The following is an 18,206-nucleotide window of genomic DNA, read 5'->3' on the forward strand; positions in this document are numbered from 1 at the left end:
GGAGGAGGAACGTCTGCTTTGTGCAGCCCACCAATTCAAACACGGATCTCTTCCAGAACCTCGCCCCACCACAGATACACCCAGAAGCAATCTCTTAGCAGCTATCCGGGCACAGTCAAGTTGAAACGTGAAATTAAATATCCCAACATCCAAAAAAAAAAGAATTCACTCTTTTAAAGTGCACGGAATTCAGTGGTTTTTAGCATAGACACCAACTTGTGAAACCAACACCCTGTTATAATTCCAAATAATTTTCATCGCTCCCAAGTGCCATTCTCCACTAGCGGTCGTTCCTCATCCCCACTGTCTCTTCCCCAGCCCTCGGCAACCTCTAACCTACTTTCCGTCTCTGTGGAGTTAGCTATTCCGGGCATTTCACATAAACAGAATCAAGCAACATGTGGTCTTTTGTGTCTGACTTCTTTCACTTAGCATCACGTTTTCAAGGTCCCTCCACATTGTAGCACGGGTCAGAACTTCATTCTTTTTTATGCCTGAGTCTTCCAAGGTACGGCTGTCCCACATTTTATCTGTATATTCATCAGCGAATGGCCATTTGGGTTGCTTTCACTTTTTGGTCATTACGAACAATACCGCTATGAACATTTGTATAGCTTTTGTGTGAACGTCATTACCTCTTGCCTGGACCAGACCACTCATCTCCTCGCTGAAGTTGAACCCCCTGCCCTTGGCTCCCAAGGGTCCATTCTTCTTACAGCAGGAAGAGGAAGCCTTTGAAAAGAGAAGTTAGGTCATGTCACCCCTCTGTTCTAAACCTCCAGCGGCTGCCCGTTGCCCTGGGGAGAACGCTTACCACGCCGTCTCCTCCCAGCCTCCCGCCCGCAGTGACCCACCGTCGTCTGTCCTTCTGCTCAGTTCCTCAAAGGAGCTGCACTCCTTCCTATTTCCACGCTAGGGGATTTGTCCTAAAGCTGCATTTTAGTAGCAACTGGTGCCCCGCCCAGATCCCTTTCCCCAGCCCAAAGCCCTTCGCAGCCAGAAGGAGAGCGTAAGCTGCTCCCTTCTCTAGAGAACTGCCCCCACCCAAGGTGGAGGGGGTTATGACACCCCTTCCTGCTCCCCTACCCTGCAGGAGAGGACTGATATAGGGACACTAATGGTTGGCCCTCCCACCTCGAGGCAGGACAATTCTAAAGTACAATTTAGATCCCAGAGCTCCGTGGCCCCTGCCATGGGGCGTCGGGCCACAGCCGGATCTTCCCAGCCCCTTATCTGCTCTGCCCCACTTCTCTCTCTCCTTCAGCAAATCCCACCACCTGTGTCAGACCTGGTTTAAGATGATAACATTTCACATGAGATGGAAAAGTTGTCCATGTCAAGATCAAACACTTTCCCTCCCAACTTCCGCTGAGGGAAGTGATGGGGAGGAAGGTTAGGAGGCCCCCCAAGCCCTCTCTGGTGCTGCTCCTGTGGTCGGGGCCCCCATCAGTGCCCCCAAAGCACCACGCACGTCCCCTTGTGCCCCGAGTACTTTGCTTCTTCCTGTGACTGTGGACAGTCTCTCCCCACTTGGTCTTAAGCTCTCCAAAGGCATGAACGGTATCCGCCTCACTTTCTGCCTCATCCTCATTGCCTGGCACCTTGGTGAAGGATGTTCCTTGCCACACTTATTATAAAACCAAGAGATTGGAAACAATCTAAATGTCCACGAAAGTGGAATGATTAAGTAATTCACGGACCATCTCTACCATTGAATACTATATACCCATTTAAAAGGAACAGCCCTGGCTGGTGTGGCTCAGTGGACTGAGTGCCAGCCTGCGAACTGAAGAGTAACTGGTTCAATTCCCAGTCACGGCACATGCCCGGGTTGCGGGCCAGGTCCCCAGTCAGGGGGTATGTGAGAGGCAACCAACTGATGTTTCTCGTCCTCCATTCCCTGTTCTCTAAAAATAAATAAATAAAATCAGTTTTTTAAAAAGGAACAAAGAAGATTTGTACGGATTGATACAGCACAATCTCCAAAGTGCATAGTTCAGTGAAAAAAGCCACATACTGCACAGGACACATAGTAGGCTGTTTTCTGTTAGAAAACGTATGTACTAGTTATACATGAATTTTTTACCAAGTGGGGGAGGTCAGCACCCCTAACCTCTGTGCTGTTCAAAGGTCAACTGTACATTCAAGAAGCAAAGCCCAGGGATATTGAGAGGAACACAAAAATGTTAGCATCCAAACAGTGAAATCGCATGATTCATACATCTAATTGAAAAAAAAAAAGGATACAGACCCTTTAGCTTGCTAATCCTTAGAACATCGGTTTTCTCCATAGAGAGAAGCTGGATGCCTGGGAGAGGGGGTGAGAAAGAAACCACAACCAATACCCTTCTGTCTTTTGAATTTTGTGCCCTGTTTATACCTTCTCTAATCAAAGAATATATAATATTTACTCAATTTTGAATGAATGAAGAATGGGGCTTGCAAAAGAGACCCTCTTCCTGGCGCCAGTGTACAAACCGGGGGTCGGCCCCGGCTGGTGTGGCTCAGTGGACTGAGCACCGGCCTATGAGCCAAAGGGTCGCTGGTTTGATTCCCAGGTAGCAGGCCTGGTCCCCAGTTGGGGGCATGCAGAGGCATCCCGTGGATGTTTCTTTCACACGTTGATGTTTCTCTCCCTCTCTGTCTCCCTCCCTCCCCTCTCTCTAAAAATAAATCAATAAAAAACAAAAAACAAAAAAACCCCAAAAGCAAACCACGGGTCAGCCGAGCTTGCTTAACCCAGAGTCACTTGATTTCATAGATTCACATGCAGTCAGCAGCTTGGGGCCCTGCTTTCCCGACCACAGGTTACAGTGAGGTCAGGAGGTCAGCGAAACCTCGGGGCATCAGCCAACTGCCTGGGACACAGCACAGGGCAGCAGAAAGAGCGTGGGACTTATTTAGCAACATGCATTTCCAGAGTCTAAAAAAACATGCAACTGTTTGACCTAGAAATTCCATCGCTGAGAATTCATCCTAAAGGGACAGTTGGGGATTATGCATAAAGGTTTCGCTGTAAGGTTCTTCACTGAAGGATTGCTTATGACAGCGGGGGGGGGGGGGGGGAGAGAACTGCGTCAGCCATGGGAGACCGACTAAGGGAATTAGGCTGGGTTCACATAAAACATTCACGTATTCCTTATGCAATTTTAACAAACTGTTTGCAGAAGGAAAGAGCAAAATTCTGCAAATTCCTTTTGATGTTTCTCTCTGTCTCCCTTCCCTTCACTCTAAAATCAATATGCAAGTCCTCGGGTGAGGATAAAAAAAACCCTGTTTAAAAAATGATTTTATTTATTTATTTTCGGAGAGAGGGGGAGGGAGGAAGGAAGGGAGGGTAAAACGAAGGGAGAGAAACATCGATGTGACAGAAATACGTCACTCCCTTGTCTCTCACACCCCCCAACTGGGAACCTGGCCCGCAACACAGGCATGTGCCCTGACTGGGAATTGAACCGGTGACTTTTTAATTCACAGGCCAGTGCTCAATCCACTGAGCCATACCAGCCGGGGCTATTTATTCATTTATTTTAAGAGCAAATGAAAGGGATGTCTAGTGTCAGGCAAAGCTTGGTTCGAATTCCCGCTGTACCCCTTACTAGCAGCATGACCTCCATCTACTTAATCCACCTTTCTGGGCCTCCATTTCCTCATCTATAAAATGAGTCGACTACCCAATATCCTGTGTTAGCTTTGGTAACAACCACAGAAATCTCCCTGGCTTAACACAACAAAGGCCTGTGTGTCTCTCAGGAGAACTCTGTTGCAGACATTCCTGGTTAGGGAGGCTCTGCAGCGGCCTTCTTCCAAATCATGGGCCCAGGGACCCGGTTCCTTTCCATCCGAAGCCTCCACCATCTTCAACTCCGAGTTCCCTTCCACGTGGACAAGACAGAGAGCACGGAAGATTGGAAGGGGTGTTTAATGGCCAGGCCTGGTGGAGAGGTGCATCCCTCCTGCCCACACTCTGTTGGCAGCAGGAGGCGCGTGGCCCTTTCTCCTTAGGAGGGGGCTGGGAAGTACAGTCTAGCCAGTGCCCTGGAGGGGAAACAGCCGTGTCTCCGACGCGCAGTTCAGGGGCTCCACCGAATGAATGAGTGAACTGCAAGACGGTGGCAGATCGTGGGCACTGAAATGCACCAGCTGCCTTCTCCTCCTTCCCTTCCCTTTACGACTGATTCTGTTATAGGTGTGACTTCCCTGTCTCTTCAAAAACCGACATCCTCCTGAAAAGTTTGGTGTAAATTGAGCCCAGTTGTTTATGCTTGGTGAGGGAGCGGGTGGGATAGATTACAAAGCAGGGTGTCCATTTAGAGGAGCCCCAGAGAAGAGAGCATCTCCTCCATCTCCCCTCGCTCCTCTCACCCCGAAAATCCTTTAAAAAGAAGAAAGTCTGACCATGTCTCTCTCTTCCACCTAAAATTTTTGGTGGTTCCCCATGGCCTTATGGGCCAGGTCTAAACTTCTCACCCCTGCAGAGAACGGCCCCACTTGCCTATCCAGCCTCCTCTCTTACACCCCCTTCTGGCTTCCTGTGCAATGCCCACACTTCTTCAATTTCCAGAATGTGCCTGGCTACCGTCCGCCTTCAGGTTTTCCACAGCGCCTTCCACTCCACACCCCTCTTTGCCTGCCCAGAACTTCCTCAGGAAAGTCCCCGCCTCTGACTCCCCAGTCTGGATTGGTTTCCACGGCTCTCTGTCTGCGTGACTCTCCCTGAGTTTCGTCCAAGGTGATGGTCAGACTCTGTGGTTGAATATCAGTCCCTCCCGCCATACTGCAAGCTCAGAAGGGTTGGGTAGTATCTGCTTCATTTACCACTGTGCCTAGCGCTTTATTTTCCTTGTCGGTGAAATGGAAATGTTAGCTGTTATGGACTGAACATCTGGGCCCCCATAAAGTCATAACTCACTCGTTCTTTTTTTTTTTTTTTTAAGATTTTATTTATCTTATCTTCAGAGAGAGGGGAAGAGAGGGAGAGAAACGCCAGTGTGTGGTTACCTTTCACACACCCTCTACTGGGGGACCTGGCCCGCAACCCAGGCATGTGCCCTGACTGGGAATCAAACCATTAACCCTTCGGTTCACAGGCCGGCGCTCGATCCACTGAGCCACACCAGCCAGGGCCGCAGATTCACGTTTGTGAAGTCCTAGAGTATGGTATTTGGAGACAGCGACCCTATGGAAGTAACTGTAGTTAAGTGAGGTTAAGCAGTGGGGCTCTAACAGAGGAGGGCTGGTGTCTTTAGCAGAAGAGATGGCAGAAAGCACTAGCTCCCCCCCTTCCTCCCCTCTTTCTTCTCTCTCCCAGCCCATGAAGAAGTCATATGAGGCCACAGTGAGAAGGCTGCTACCTACAAGCCAAAAACAGAGGCCTCCGAATGACACCTACCTTTCAGGTACCTCGACCTTGGACTTCTACCCTCCAGAACGATAAGAAATAAAATTTCTGTTATTTAAGCCGCTCAGTCAGTATTTGCTACGGCAGCTCAAGTGGATTAAGACAGAACAGAACTCACCGACGTTGTTTTTTAAGGACTAATAGCTAAAGCACTTCAAGCCCCACAAACATGCCCTTGACTGTTAGGATTGTCACATACCACATGCAAGTATTTCTGGAATGAATACACAAATCCATTTTGCAAGTTTAAGTTGTTACGGATCGGGTTCCTTAAAGGGAACTCACCTGCATTATTATCCCGATACATTCAGGCATAGATGAACTCCTGAAAAAGGGACTTTATAAAAAACAAAAATCATGGATTTTCTAACAAGCAGCTGGTGTCTCTCTGACTCTTTTTCTCTCCCCGGAATGTCCACCAGAGGGCTCCTTGAGCTCTTTTTCCATCCAAAAACACTGCTGGCCACTGGGAATCGCCGGAGCTGCAGGAAGGAACAGAAAGTTGAGTTGCCTCCACGGGTTTACTCCATGAAAGGAAACAAAGCTAACGCAATCATAGGTGTGACCGGTGGAAAAACACTCGGGCCAGGGTGAGCAGAAGCAGCGTGGCACATTAGTGTCACTGGTCCTCGGCCGGAGTCTCGTCTAGAAAATGGAGCTGTTCCTACCAGGCATACAGAGTTGTTGGGAGGGCCAAATAAGAGCATTTTTAAATGCTCTTCGATACAAGGAAGGAATTCCTATAGGTGACAGGTAGGCTAACACGGTGCTGCTAATTCCAAAGACCGTCTTTAATTGCCTGTAGCCATAACAAACGTAGCCATAACATAACATAATTGTCTGTAGCCACTGTCTGTCTTTAATTGGCTGTGGGGATACAACTCTGCTTTAGGTTTAGCCCAGAGATGATTCCACCCAGTTTTCATATTGCCTAGATTTGAGGAATAAGACGTGTGAGGCAGTTTCTTGGGGATGGCAAGTCTCCCTCCACTTTAAAGGGGCTCCATTTACATTATTCCTTGTTTTAATAAACTGTAGGTAGAAGCATGAGACTTCCAGGATGCTCAGCTTTTAATTCAGTTCTGACAGTAACTACGCAGGATTAGCACAGACCCCACTGGTGTGGATGAAAAGAAGTTCTATGGAAAGTAGCTTTACTGGGTGATCTGATCATAAATTCCTAACTGAGCAGGTCATGGTGGGTACACACTTCCCGGGCCTATAACAGCTTCAGTGAAAGATTTTAAACCAGCCCTGTCCTTTGTTCTTGTATATCTAAGTTTAATGTCCCTTCGAACTACCAGAAGGAATGTCCCTCCAAAAGAGTATTCACCCTCAAGAGAACATATAACCTTGTTAATTACCCTGTCATCCAATTTCCACCTTGCTTTCTCCCGGTCTTCCTTCTGTCCCCTCCTGAATTTCAAATGCATAAAAGAAGCTGTGAAAACTGTTATTCCTTGGAGATCTTTCTGTTTTAAAATTTTTACTTATTTATTTTTAGAGAAGAAGGGAAGGAGAGAGAAAGAGAGAAATATCAATGTACAATTGCCTCTGGTGAATCCCCTGCTGGGAGCTGGTCTGCAACCCAGGCATGTGCCCTGACTGGAAACTGAACCTCAATCTTCTGGTTTGCAGGCCTGTGCTCAATCCACTGAGCTACATCAGCCAGGGCTTCCCTTGGAGATCTTGCTCCCTGGCATATATTGTCAGTTTAGCTCAAATAAACTTTTTAAAAATATATTTTATTGATTATGCTATTACAGTTGTCCCGTTTTGCTCCCTTTATTCCCTTCCACCCTGCACACTCCCTCCTATCTGCATTCCTTCCCTTTAGTTCCAGTCCATGGGTCATACATACAAGGTCTTTGACTTCTACATTTCCTATACTATTCTTACCCTCCCACTGTCTATTTTCTACCTACCATTTATGCTACTTATTCTCTGTACCTCTACCTCCTCTCTCCCCCTCCCACTCCTCCACTGATAACCCTCCATGTGATCTCCATTTCTGTGATTCTGTTCCTGTTCTAGTTGTTTGCTTCATTTGTTTTTGTTTTTAAGTTCGGCTGTTAATAGCTGTGAGTTTGTTGTAATTTTACTGTTCATATTTTTTATCTTCTTTTTCTTACATAAGTCCCTTTAACATTTCATATCAGAAGGCCTGGGTGATGATGAACTCCTTTAACTTGAACTTATCTGGGAAGAACTTTATCTGCCCTTCCATTCTAAATGATAGCTTTGCTGGATAGAGTCATCTTGGATATAGGTCCTTGCCTTTTATAACTTCGAATACTTCTTTCCAGCCCATTCTTGCCTGCAAGGTTTCTTTTGAGAAATCAGCTGACAGTCTTATGGGAACTCCTTTGTAAACAACTGTCTCCTTTTCTCTTGCTGCTTTTAATATTCTCTTGTTATTTTTAATCGTGGGTAACTTAATGATGATGTGCCTTGGTGTGTGCTTCCTTGGGTCCAACTTTTTTGGGACTCTCTGAGATTCCTGGACTTTCTGAAAGTCTATTTCCTTTGCCATTTTGGGAAAGTTCTTCATTATGTTTTCAAAAAGTTTTTAATTTCTTGCTCTTCCTCTCCTCCTTCTGGCACCCCTGTGATTTGGATGTTGGAATGTTTAAAGTTGTCCCAAAGGTTCCTAAGCCTCTCCTCATTTTTCTGAGTTCTTGTTTTTTCATTCTTTCCTGGTTGGATGTTTCTTTCTTCCTTCTGGTCGAAACTGTTGATTTGAGTCCCAATTTCCTTCCCTTCACTCTTAGTTCCCTGTACATTTTCCTTTATTTCACTTATCATAGCCTTCATTTTTTCATCTAACTTGTGACCATATTCAACCAGTTCTGTGGGCATCCTGATCACCAGTGTTTTGAACTGTGTATCTGATAGGTTGGCTATCTCTTTGTTGCTTAGTTGTATTTTTTTCTGGAGTTTTGATCTGTCATTTCATTTGGCCATATTTATTTTTGTCTTGGCATGCCTGTTACGTAGTGAGGGGCGGAGCCTTAGGTGTTTACCAGGGCGGGGCAACCTAGTTGCTGGGTTGTGATGCTGTCTGTGGGGATGGGGTCCGAGAGGGAAGGGTAACACTTGCTCAACTCCCTGCCGGCTTTCAGTCACTTCCCCCACTACCCCCAAACAAACTGGGCCCTTTTGGTGCTGGTTCCTGGGTGGGTGGGTTTGTGTACGTTCTAGGACCCTATGGGTCTCTCCAATGAACTCTCTTGTGAGCCTGGGAGTTTCTCCCGCACCTCATCCTGCACAGGTTGTTTTTTTTTTTTTTTTCCATCAGAGGTTTTTGAGGCTTTATTTCCCCACACTGGAACCCTGGGATGCGTGGTCTGTCTTGCTCCCCAGTTGTTCCTCCCAGTTTATCCACACACAAATGTGGGACACCCTGGCCCTCCAGCTGCCACCTTGCTGTGAGTCCTCTCCACCCAGGTGCCCATCTCTGCCCCTCCTACTGGTCTGGGTGAGTGTTTCTTCTTTAACTACTTGATTGTCAGACTGCCATACAATTTGATTTTCTGGCAGTTCTGATTGGTTTTTTGTTTTTAGATTTGTTGTTGTCCTTCTTTTTGTTGTGCGAGGAGGCACAGTGTGTCTACCTATACCTCCATCTTGGTCGGAAGTCCCAATGTGCCCCAGCCTCCCTTGTACATGTCCATGGAGAAGCACGATCACATGGGTTTTGACCATTTGGGATTTTCAGTGGCTCTCAGCCTGGCATGGGAATGGGTGCAACTGGAAAACAGAGTCCCGAGAACACCAGGTCAGCCTAATCCCCCTCTTGTCGCTGCATATCCTCACAAAGGCTTTGTTTCCAGTGGGTGGGGCCCAGGAACTCGGTTTTCTGGAATTGCTGATGTGCCAGGTTGAGGCTGTGATGACTAACATTTGTCCATCAATGGGATGTCTGCCAGCAGGGACTGACTGGCTGTAGCAAGACCCAGGCGTCGGGACTCCCTGGTCCCAGGAATTCAGGTGTGTGAAGCCAGTCTGGGGGAACTCAGCAGGGTCAGGAACCTCAGCCTGCACCTGAGTCTGGCCCCTCCGCTACTTTGTGAACTCACTCAGCTGAGTGGTCTACTTTTCCTTCCAAACAAGGGGCCTTTGTCATGATTCCAGAAAGATGTTGTAGTTTTGTTCCCATGAGGCTATTTAATCCTGGGGCTTTGAGCCAGGCTCTGGGGTTCAAATCCCGGTTCTGCCACTTCTCTAGGTGGGAGACCTTGAGCAAGTTGCTTAACCTCTCTGTGCCTCAGTGTCCTTATTTGTGGAGTGAGAATAATAAACCTACCTCATAGGGTCGTTGAGAAAGTTAAAGGAGCAAAAAAGAAAAGTTAAAGGAGAGTTAAAGAGCTTTGCATAAACACTTAATGTGGGGCTTAGCATGTACTAGGTGCTCAAAAACAGTGGCTCCTTCTAACAGAACACAAAGTAACATTGAACCAATCGTCTGCTTGCTATGCAGACACAGCTGCGGTTTCACTCGCTTAATTCCCACGACCACCTGGTTAGGTCCACATTGCCCCTGCTTCCCAAAGAGGAAACGACTCCAGGTGGCTGCAGGGCTTGTTCAGAGTCACACAACTAGGTCGTGGCAGAGCCTGACACAGTTTGCGCCGATGATTGCCACCATTTAGCCCGGGGCTGAAGAGCAAAGTCTGGGCTGATGCCTCTGTTTGCTCGCTTTGATCCATGCCCTTGTATTACAGTGCATCTCTTTGGATTTCAGCTCAATCAGAACCAGGTTATCTGTCTTGTAAACTCTTGCAGGGCAAAAGCCCCATCTGAGACATCAAATTTCTGCCACTCGACTTCCTTGATCCTGAGAAAACTGCCTGAGGTGTTTGTTCAGAGAAGAGACTCTCTGGCATTTCTGCTGGAGTCTGACTCAGGAACCATGGAGTGGAATTTAAAATCTGATTTTTTTTAAACCCCAGTAACTGGAAATTTTTTCAGATTAAGCCGGTTTGGAGCCTTTTGCTGTGTGGAATGAGAGCTCCCCCTGCCGGTGTGAAGAGGACCGACAGAGGTAGTCGCCCCCTTTTCCTACAGGTGTTTTCCTTGCCTTGTGATGAATCGGGCTTCTATGGAAAGTCACCTGACAGGGTGATCTGATCATAAATTCCTAACTGGGCAGGTCAGGGTGGGTAGTCACGCCCCTAGGCATATGACTTTTTTTTAGTAAAAGGTTCATCTTTACCTTCAGTAACCCCCATCCATTGTTTCTGGGCATCTAGGGTAACACACCTTTGAAAGAAGCAAAACCACCAAGAAAAACACATAATCTTATTATCCTGTCATCTAATCCCTGCTTTGCTTTCTCTCACTTTCATGTAATCTTCCTTGATTCAAAATGCATAAAAGAGGCTGCAAACTGCCTTTCTAAGGTTGCATTTGAGATCTTGCTTCCCAGCAACTGCCATCGGTTTGGCTCAAACAAAATCTTATAAAAATTCCTTATGGGGTTTGGACGTTTTTACATAGACAGCCTCAACTCTTTGTTTGTTCTGCCCTGAGGGTCACTATGAGCCCAGATCAGAGCTAGGCAGGGGCGAGGCCAGTAAAATGAAGGTCAAGATTCTCCCTGCTCCCCCCAAATTTAAAATTTGGATTGACAAGACACCTTCAGGTACTCGCGAGAAAAATGTAGGGTAGTGGGGCTGGGAGGAAGAATAGGAGTTTGAATACCGGTGGGCTTTGAGGATGGGGTGAGGGTAACTGAATTCCAAGAGTGCTCTGAGATTGGCTGACAGCACCCTCCTGAGCTGCCTAAGGCCAAGGAAAAGCCTTATGCCTTGCCCAGACATTGGCTTTGCAAACATCTGCTCGCCCAGTAGGAGAGAATGATGGTAAAGCTCAGAGCTACCTTTGACTGCTTTCCTACGGGGTCCCGGGACCTACTAGGTCTACAGTTCCCAAACCTGGCGCCAGGATTTTTGAATGGAACACAGCGACCTCTGCCGACCACCTTGGAAACTACCAGCTCGAGGTTGTTCGCAGTTTGAATGTCAGGTGGAGCCCCGCCCTTTGGGTGACGTAACAACTTTGCGAAGCTGGGCTTATGGCAGTTGTTCTGCTGAAAAGCAAGTTTCCTGCCCAAAGGAGCGCGGAACAGGAAATAAAGGTGGCGTCCAGGAAATTAGACGTTCACGCTAATTCCAGGGTCTGAGCAGTTGTGGTGTTTGATTATTTAAGAAGAAACTAAACTACGTTTTCTTTCAATTTACGTGCATTTTCAAGCAGCTACTAAATTGTTCGGACATACATACTTTTTAGTTGTTTTGACCTAACTACTTACTGAATGTAACTGTTGTTTTGTGTGGGAGGTGCTGTGAGAAAAATTACTGCAATGCCACAGGCACCTTGAACCCAGACAGCTGGGGACCCCTGCATTGTGCTCCTTACAGCTTTACCAAAAGCTGCCTCACTCGAGTCTAGGAGATCGTATCTCTGTTTTATAGATGAGTCAAAATAGACGAACTCATTTGCCTGAGGCGTCCCAGCCCGGGGTTTGGGACGTGGGTGGCGTCAGGGACATTTAAACCAGGTCCCGTGTGATTCTCGAAAAGGTGAATTGCCACTCCCCACCTCGAGTCAGTTCAGGTTTGTCCCCGGGCTGTGCAGAGGGCAGGCTGGGGCCAGCTCTTTCCATTTGTCATGCCCACCATCTTTCGGAAGAGCAGAGTCGGGCTCCTGAGGTTCCCTCCCCTGCATCTCAGGACCCCCCTTAGGGGGCTCGGACAGTAGCCTCCGTGTGTACTGCGGCTGGGGACCTCCCCCCTTCAGCTCCCTAGAGGCCGTCTCCCCACCCACTGCTGGTGCCCCTGTCAACCAAATCCACCTTCAGTCCCAGAGTCACCTCACCAGCTCAGACACTGGCCGAAGGACTTACTGAGTCCGAAGTTGTGCAAAGGATCCAGGCCCCACCGTTCCCGCTCTTCTGGGGGAAAAGTCACCGAGGGGCCGCTGCAGGCAGCCTCCTGGCAGGAGATACCAAGCCCTCTGGGGACCCGTGAAGCCATGAAGGGACAGCACACAGCACCCTCTCTGCTTGGACCGGAGAATTCTGTCTCGGTAGGAAGCTGCCTGACCCCAAAGCTACTTGCATTGGAGGGAAAAGAACTCATTGGAGGGAAGGTGGGGTCCCAGCTTCCCAAGGGGCGACTGCCAGCGTCATCCTGTGCAGCCAGGCTGCCTGGTTCTGGGGGACGCCGAGCAAGCCATATAGCCCCCCTGAGCCTCTGTTTCCTCCTCTGCAGAATGGGAATAAAAGCAGTACCTACTTCCTAGGATGGATCTGAGAATTTTAATACATTACTAAAGCTCAGCACACAGCTACGATACACAGTTAATGCACAACGACATTGTTAGTCATACGGCAAATATTTATTGAGCATCTACTATGCACGGAGGAGGCACTATGTTGGGCACTGGGGATGCTGCAGTGAACAAGACAGACACAAGCCCAGCCTTCAGACGCCTTGTATTCTAGCAGAGGAAGCCAGACCCTGAACAACAAACATAATACATAGATAAACTAGACAGCAGTGCCGTCCAGTAGAAGTACAATGTGAGCCACGTATATAATTTTAAGTTCTTTGGTAGTCCCAATTCAAAAGTTTTAAAAAAAAGTGAAATTAATTTTCCTAATTTTTAATTTAAAAAATTAAAAAAAATATTTTATTGAGTCTAGAGAAAGGGGAAGGGAGAGAGAAAGAGAGGTAGGGAAACACCGAGGTGTGAAAGAAACATCACTCCACTGCCTCTTGCATGAACCCCCACTGGAGACTGAACCTGCAACCCAGGCGTGTGCCCTGACCAGGAATCAAACCCATGACCTTTCGGTTTGCGGGATGACACCCAACCAACTGAGCTAACCTGGTCAGGGTTAAAAATGTTTTAAGCATTTAAAATTATACCTAATATATCCAAACTATTATCATGTGAACCAGTGGCACTAGCCATGGTTCAAGTCCTGAGTAGCCACATGTTGCCAGTGGCTATTATATTGAGCAGCACAGCTGTCCAGAATGTTAGGTGAGGGCCCAGCGGATTGAGTGCTGGCCTGAGAACCAGTGGGTCACGAGTTCAATTCCCAATCAGGGCGCATGCCTGGGTTGTGGGCCAGATCCCCAACTGGGGACACATGAGAGGCAACCACACATTGATGTTTCTCTCGCTCTCTTCCCCCTCTCTAAAAATAAATAAATAAAATCTTTAAATAAAATGAAGATGTAATTCAGGGTAAAGGGGACTGGAGCACCGGGCATAGGAGTGGACAGACTGCGAAGTCAGACTGGAGCTGACTTGAGGGAAAGAGCGGCTTTCATGGCTCCCTGACCTCGCCTGGCGGCAGGGGCCAATGGCACCTTCCCCCTCCCTCCGATGCCAAGCATGAACCAGGTCCTGCAGACCCCAGAGAGAAGTAGACCCTCCGGGCATGCCCCAGCCTGGGGACCGCCTCTCGGCACCACCTTGCTCACACCTGTGTGCACCCCTTGTTCTGGGGGCATAGGGCCACCTCACGGGACATGGGGCGGAATTTTGTCAAGGCTTTGACTGGAAGAGGGAAGAGGCGGGTGGGTGAGGGTGTGAAGATGAGGTCTTGCTCGGGGCTGCGATTAGGGAGAGGTGAGTAAAAGTGGGAGCCTATCTCTCCTTAAAATTTCGCAATTTTGTACACCAGAAATATTTGGCATTAATTTAAAATATACTTTACAGATTTATGAACCATAAAACTCATCCCTTTAAAGTACATAATTAGTGGGTCTTATATATTCAGAGTTGTAGAATGTCACCCAATCGATTTTATTTTTTTTAATTTTCAAAGATATTATGTATATATTTTTTAGAAAGCAGGGAAGGGAGGGAGAAAGAGAGGAAGAGAAGCATCAACATGGGAGAAATGCATCGATCCGTTGCCTGTCACACACCCTGAACTGGGGACCTGGCCCGCAACCCAGGCATGTGCCCTGACTGGGAATCAAACTGGCAAATTTTTGGTTTGCAGGCCAGCACTCAATCCACTGAGCCACACCAGCCAGGGAGGATGGATTCTATTTTATCCATCCACTTATACACTGATAGATATGTATGAGTTTTCTACTTTTTTGGCTGCTGTGAACATTCACATGCAAGTTGTGGTGTGGGCAAGTTTCGGATTTGCATTCATTTCCATTTTTAAATGTATTGTGTTAAAATATATTGTTTTTCTTGATTACTCAGTTTTTTGGTGCCCCCTTAAAATTCGCAGTCAGATGCCTGACTGGCTTTACCCTATTCCCATTCTGCAAGTCCCATCCCTTGCTAGCTGTGCGCCTTTGGACAAGATACTTACCCTCTCAGGACCTTGGACCTCAGTTTCCTCCTCTGTAGAATGGGGATAATTCCTATACCTACTGATGGCTGATAGGGGACACAACGACGTGTGTTTCACAACTGTCACTGTCCCCGGTACACCGTTGACTGAAGTCGGCTTTGCCCCTGGGGAGCCTGGTGTCAGGCCGGAGGGGGTGGGTCCCAAAGTGGATGTGACCTTTCCCTGCCCTCGAGGAGAGCTGGCCCACCTGCCTGAAACTCCCTGCTGCTTCCATTTCCAAGGGAAACCTGCTGTTTTTCTCTCCTGCCTCAGCCCGGACCTCCCTACAAGGTCCTTGGGGGTGGGACCCGATGCTGTCCCGAAGGGCCCCTCAGTTCCCAGCACCTTCCATCCCAGCTGCCCCGGGGGGGGGGGTCAATGCCACCTCCCCCACCCTGCGCTCTGCCCACTGCCGTGGAAGGCCGTGGCTCACCGTCCCTGTGCGGCCAAGAGGCCTGCACTTTGCAGGGCTGAAGTCCAAAGTTCAGTCCCTTTGCTAAGCACACGGATAAATATGAACCTTGGAGAATTTCCCCAGCTCCAATGTAAACAGAGCGGGCAGGGGCCCTGATTCACTGGCCGCTGGGGCCAGGGTAGGGGGTTGGGGGTACCCACAGGACTTGGCTAGTGGGGTTTGGGGGGGCGTGGGTGCAAGGAGCCTGGTTTGTGCCTGCTTGCCGGCCGGCTAGCGAGCAGACGGCCCACGAGGTGGGGGAGGTGGCCTGCTCGGTGGCCCCGGGCCTCGTGGCCCAGTGGCAGTGGAGCCATGGTTTCCAAACTGAGCCAGCTGCAGACGGAGCTCCTGGCGGCCCTGCTGGAGTCGGGACTGAGCAAAGAGGCACTGATCCAGGCGCTGGGCGAGCCGGGGCCCTACCTGCTGGCTGGAGATGGCTCACTGGACAAGGGGGAGTCCTGCGGCAGTCGAGGGGAGCTGGCCGAGCTGCCCAATGGGCTGGGGGAGACGAGGGCCTCCGAAGACGAGACGGACGACGATGGGGAAGACTTCACGCCGCCCATCCTCAAGGAACTGGAGAACCTCAGCCCCGAGGAGGCGGCCCACCAGAAAGCCGTGGTGGAGAGCCTGCTGCAGTAAGGACCCCTCCCATGTCCCCCGCTCCAAAGGGGCCTGAGGGGCCTGGCCTCAGCTCCTGGCCAGCCCTGCGGAGTCCCAAGTTCCATGAGCTGTGACCTTCAGCCTGGGTGTCGGGAAGGGGGACCAGGCCCATGAGCTCAGGGGGGGATCTTTGCTCGGAGGCTGGAGCCCCCACCTGGTCCTTCGCAGACTCCCAAGTCCCGAGTGAGCCAAAGCTTTCAGCCGGGTGCTGGGGAAGCGGCCACAGGCCCCAGGGGAGCCCCAAGATAGGGAGAAAGCAGGGGACTTTACAAATCAAGTGCCTGGAGAACCAGAAGGGGTGGGAATTTTTAGCTACGGCCATTCTTTCTACGCCCCGAACCCTAACTTCCCTGGTAAGCATTCAGACGGCAGGTTCCGGGGCCAGGAAGCACTGCTGGGGAGGGGGCAGGGCAAAGCTGGGCTTTGGGGGGCTCCCTGGACGCCTGAAGACACCAGCATTCAGCCAGGTGATTCTTACCTGAGGGAAGTAAAGCCTCAGGGCGAAGCCCCCTTCTTTCCGGCACTGCCTCTGGCCCCCCTCCTCGCCAGCCGGCGCCATTAGAGGCCTCCCCATTGTGGACCCCCATCCGCCGGCTGGCTCCCCATCTCTCGGAGAACTGAGCGGATACGAGCCCAATGCCTCCCCTCTCCTCAGCAGAGCTAACCTGGTTACTAATTACCCACAGGCTTTATTATTTCTCTTTTGTTTTATAAATTTATAAATGGCAAAATGCTCTGATAAGGCCTGTGATCATTAACTTGTAGGGATGGCGGCCTGGGGAGACCTGGGCCAATGAACCTCCTTCCACCCGCGGGGGTGGGGGGGTGGGGGATGGGGAGCGCAGCAGTGGAGGTGGGGAGAGAGGGGCTAGGGGCCCGCAAGGGCTGCCCCTTCCCAAAGCCCCCTTGACCTCCATCGAACGGCGGGGCGCCCGGAGAGGAAGTTACGGATCAGTCTGCTTTCCAGAGGAGGAAACCGAGGCCCAGAGAAGGGAGTAGCTTGTTTAGGGCCACCCAGCGGCGACCTCACCCCCACTGTTTAGTGCTCCGAATCACCAGGACTCAGGGGCAGGGGGCCAGGTGGCAGGGAGCGGGGTTTCTGAGGAAGAGTTCCAAAGACGGGACTTCAGGGGCACTATCTCTTTTCTGTCCAAGGTCCTGATCCCCGTTGGGGGTGGGGGAGGGCTAGATCCCCGCCTGGCGGAGTCCCCAGGGTCTGCCAGGGCCTCCTGAGGGCCTGGGCAGGGGCCAGGGGGGCAGACGGGCCCCTGACTTGGCAGGAAGTGCAGGGCAAAGGCCCTGCTGGGCTGCAGGGGAGGGGCAGAGAGTAGGGCATGGCAGACCCAGGGAAGGGCGACTGGGAGGGGATGGGGCTGGGCCAGCCCTGCTCGGGACCCTAGAGGGGACTGGGGGCTTCCAGGTGGCAGTGAGGGGCAGGGGGTGCCAAGGGTCTTTCTTACCTGGCTAGCTGGGGCCTCTCGATCAGCAGCCCCTTGGGCGGGATGGTAGGTGGGGGGAGGCTCGATCCACAGCACTTGAGGGGGGAGCAGAGGTCAAAGTGCTCCCTGGGGACTAGCAGAGGTGTAGAAGCTGAGGGAGAGAGGGAGACGTGGAGGAAGAGAGAGGACGTCAGGGGAGACAGAGAGAGGCCTGAAGAAGCAGAGCTAAGCAGAGCAGTGGGGGAAAGAGGGGCTCACACGTCGTGGGGGGAAAGGGGCTAGGGAGAGAGTAAGGTGCCCCAAGCTGAGAGGAGGCTGGAGTGCTCCCGCCCAACCTGATTGGGTTTTCTTTAATGCTAACAGCATGCTATTTACTTTCCATTTAAATTTGAGATGTTGCTATAAATTATCAACCAGCTCCTTGTTCCTGTGGAGTTTATAACTAACTACCTGGGTTACTTATTGTTCAGGTAACAAAAGGGATCCGAAACCACCCTGAGGGCAAAAAGTGGGGCCTATAGTCTCAGGGCGCTGGAAGGAGAGGGGTGGGGGACCCCAGACGAAGGCCTGGGCCGTGGGGGAGTTTGAAGCTGGAAAGGATGGAACAGAGGCAGGACTTCCGTGGAAGCCGCTGCTCCGGTGAAGAGTGTATGGGAAGAGGCAGAGTGGCTCCTGGGCCCCGGGTCTCCCCAGGTGCCCTGTGCGTGAGGCCACATGGCAGATGTCCACCCCTGGTTCACTGTGTGACCTTGGACACGTCTTTTCTCTGCCTACTGGACGATGAGAAAAATTCACACTCCCTGCCCTGCCTCTTCCTGAGGGACTGCCCTCCCTCCCTCCCTCCCTTTCCTTCAGTAACACTGACTTCGCTGATTCCCA

General features: G+C 50.2%; 1 protein-coding gene and 1 long non-coding RNA gene across 2 annotated transcripts in view; one reads left to right on the plus strand and one right to left on the minus strand.

Annotated features, from left to right (window-relative positions):
• Positions 1-17,694, minus strand: LOC119057376 (uncharacterized). Its single transcript, XR_008392408.1, has 3 exons — positions 16,367-17,694; positions 5,687-5,883; positions 1-732 (listed from the first exon to the last, which is right to left on the minus strand). It is a non-coding gene; the product is annotated as an uncharacterized LOC119057376 (long non-coding RNA).
• The window catches only part of HNF1A (HNF1 homeobox A), a 20,018-nt gene continuing 17,202 nt past the window's right edge, over positions 15,391-18,206 (plus strand). The window contains exon 1 of the mRNA XM_037156110.2: positions 15,391-15,863. Within this exon, the coding sequence (XP_037012005.2) occupies positions 15,541-15,863 (323 nt within the window). The 5' untranslated portion in view covers positions 15,391-15,540. The remainder of the gene's footprint in view (positions 15,864-18,206) is intronic.

Source organism: Artibeus jamaicensis, unplaced genomic scaffold (genome assembly GCF_021234435.1).
Source record: "Artibeus jamaicensis isolate MK-2021 breed Jamaican fruit bat unplaced genomic scaffold, CSHL_Jam_final contig_525, whole genome shotgun sequence".
Classification (NCBI taxonomy): Eukaryota; Metazoa; Chordata; class Mammalia; order Chiroptera; family Phyllostomidae; genus Artibeus; species Artibeus jamaicensis.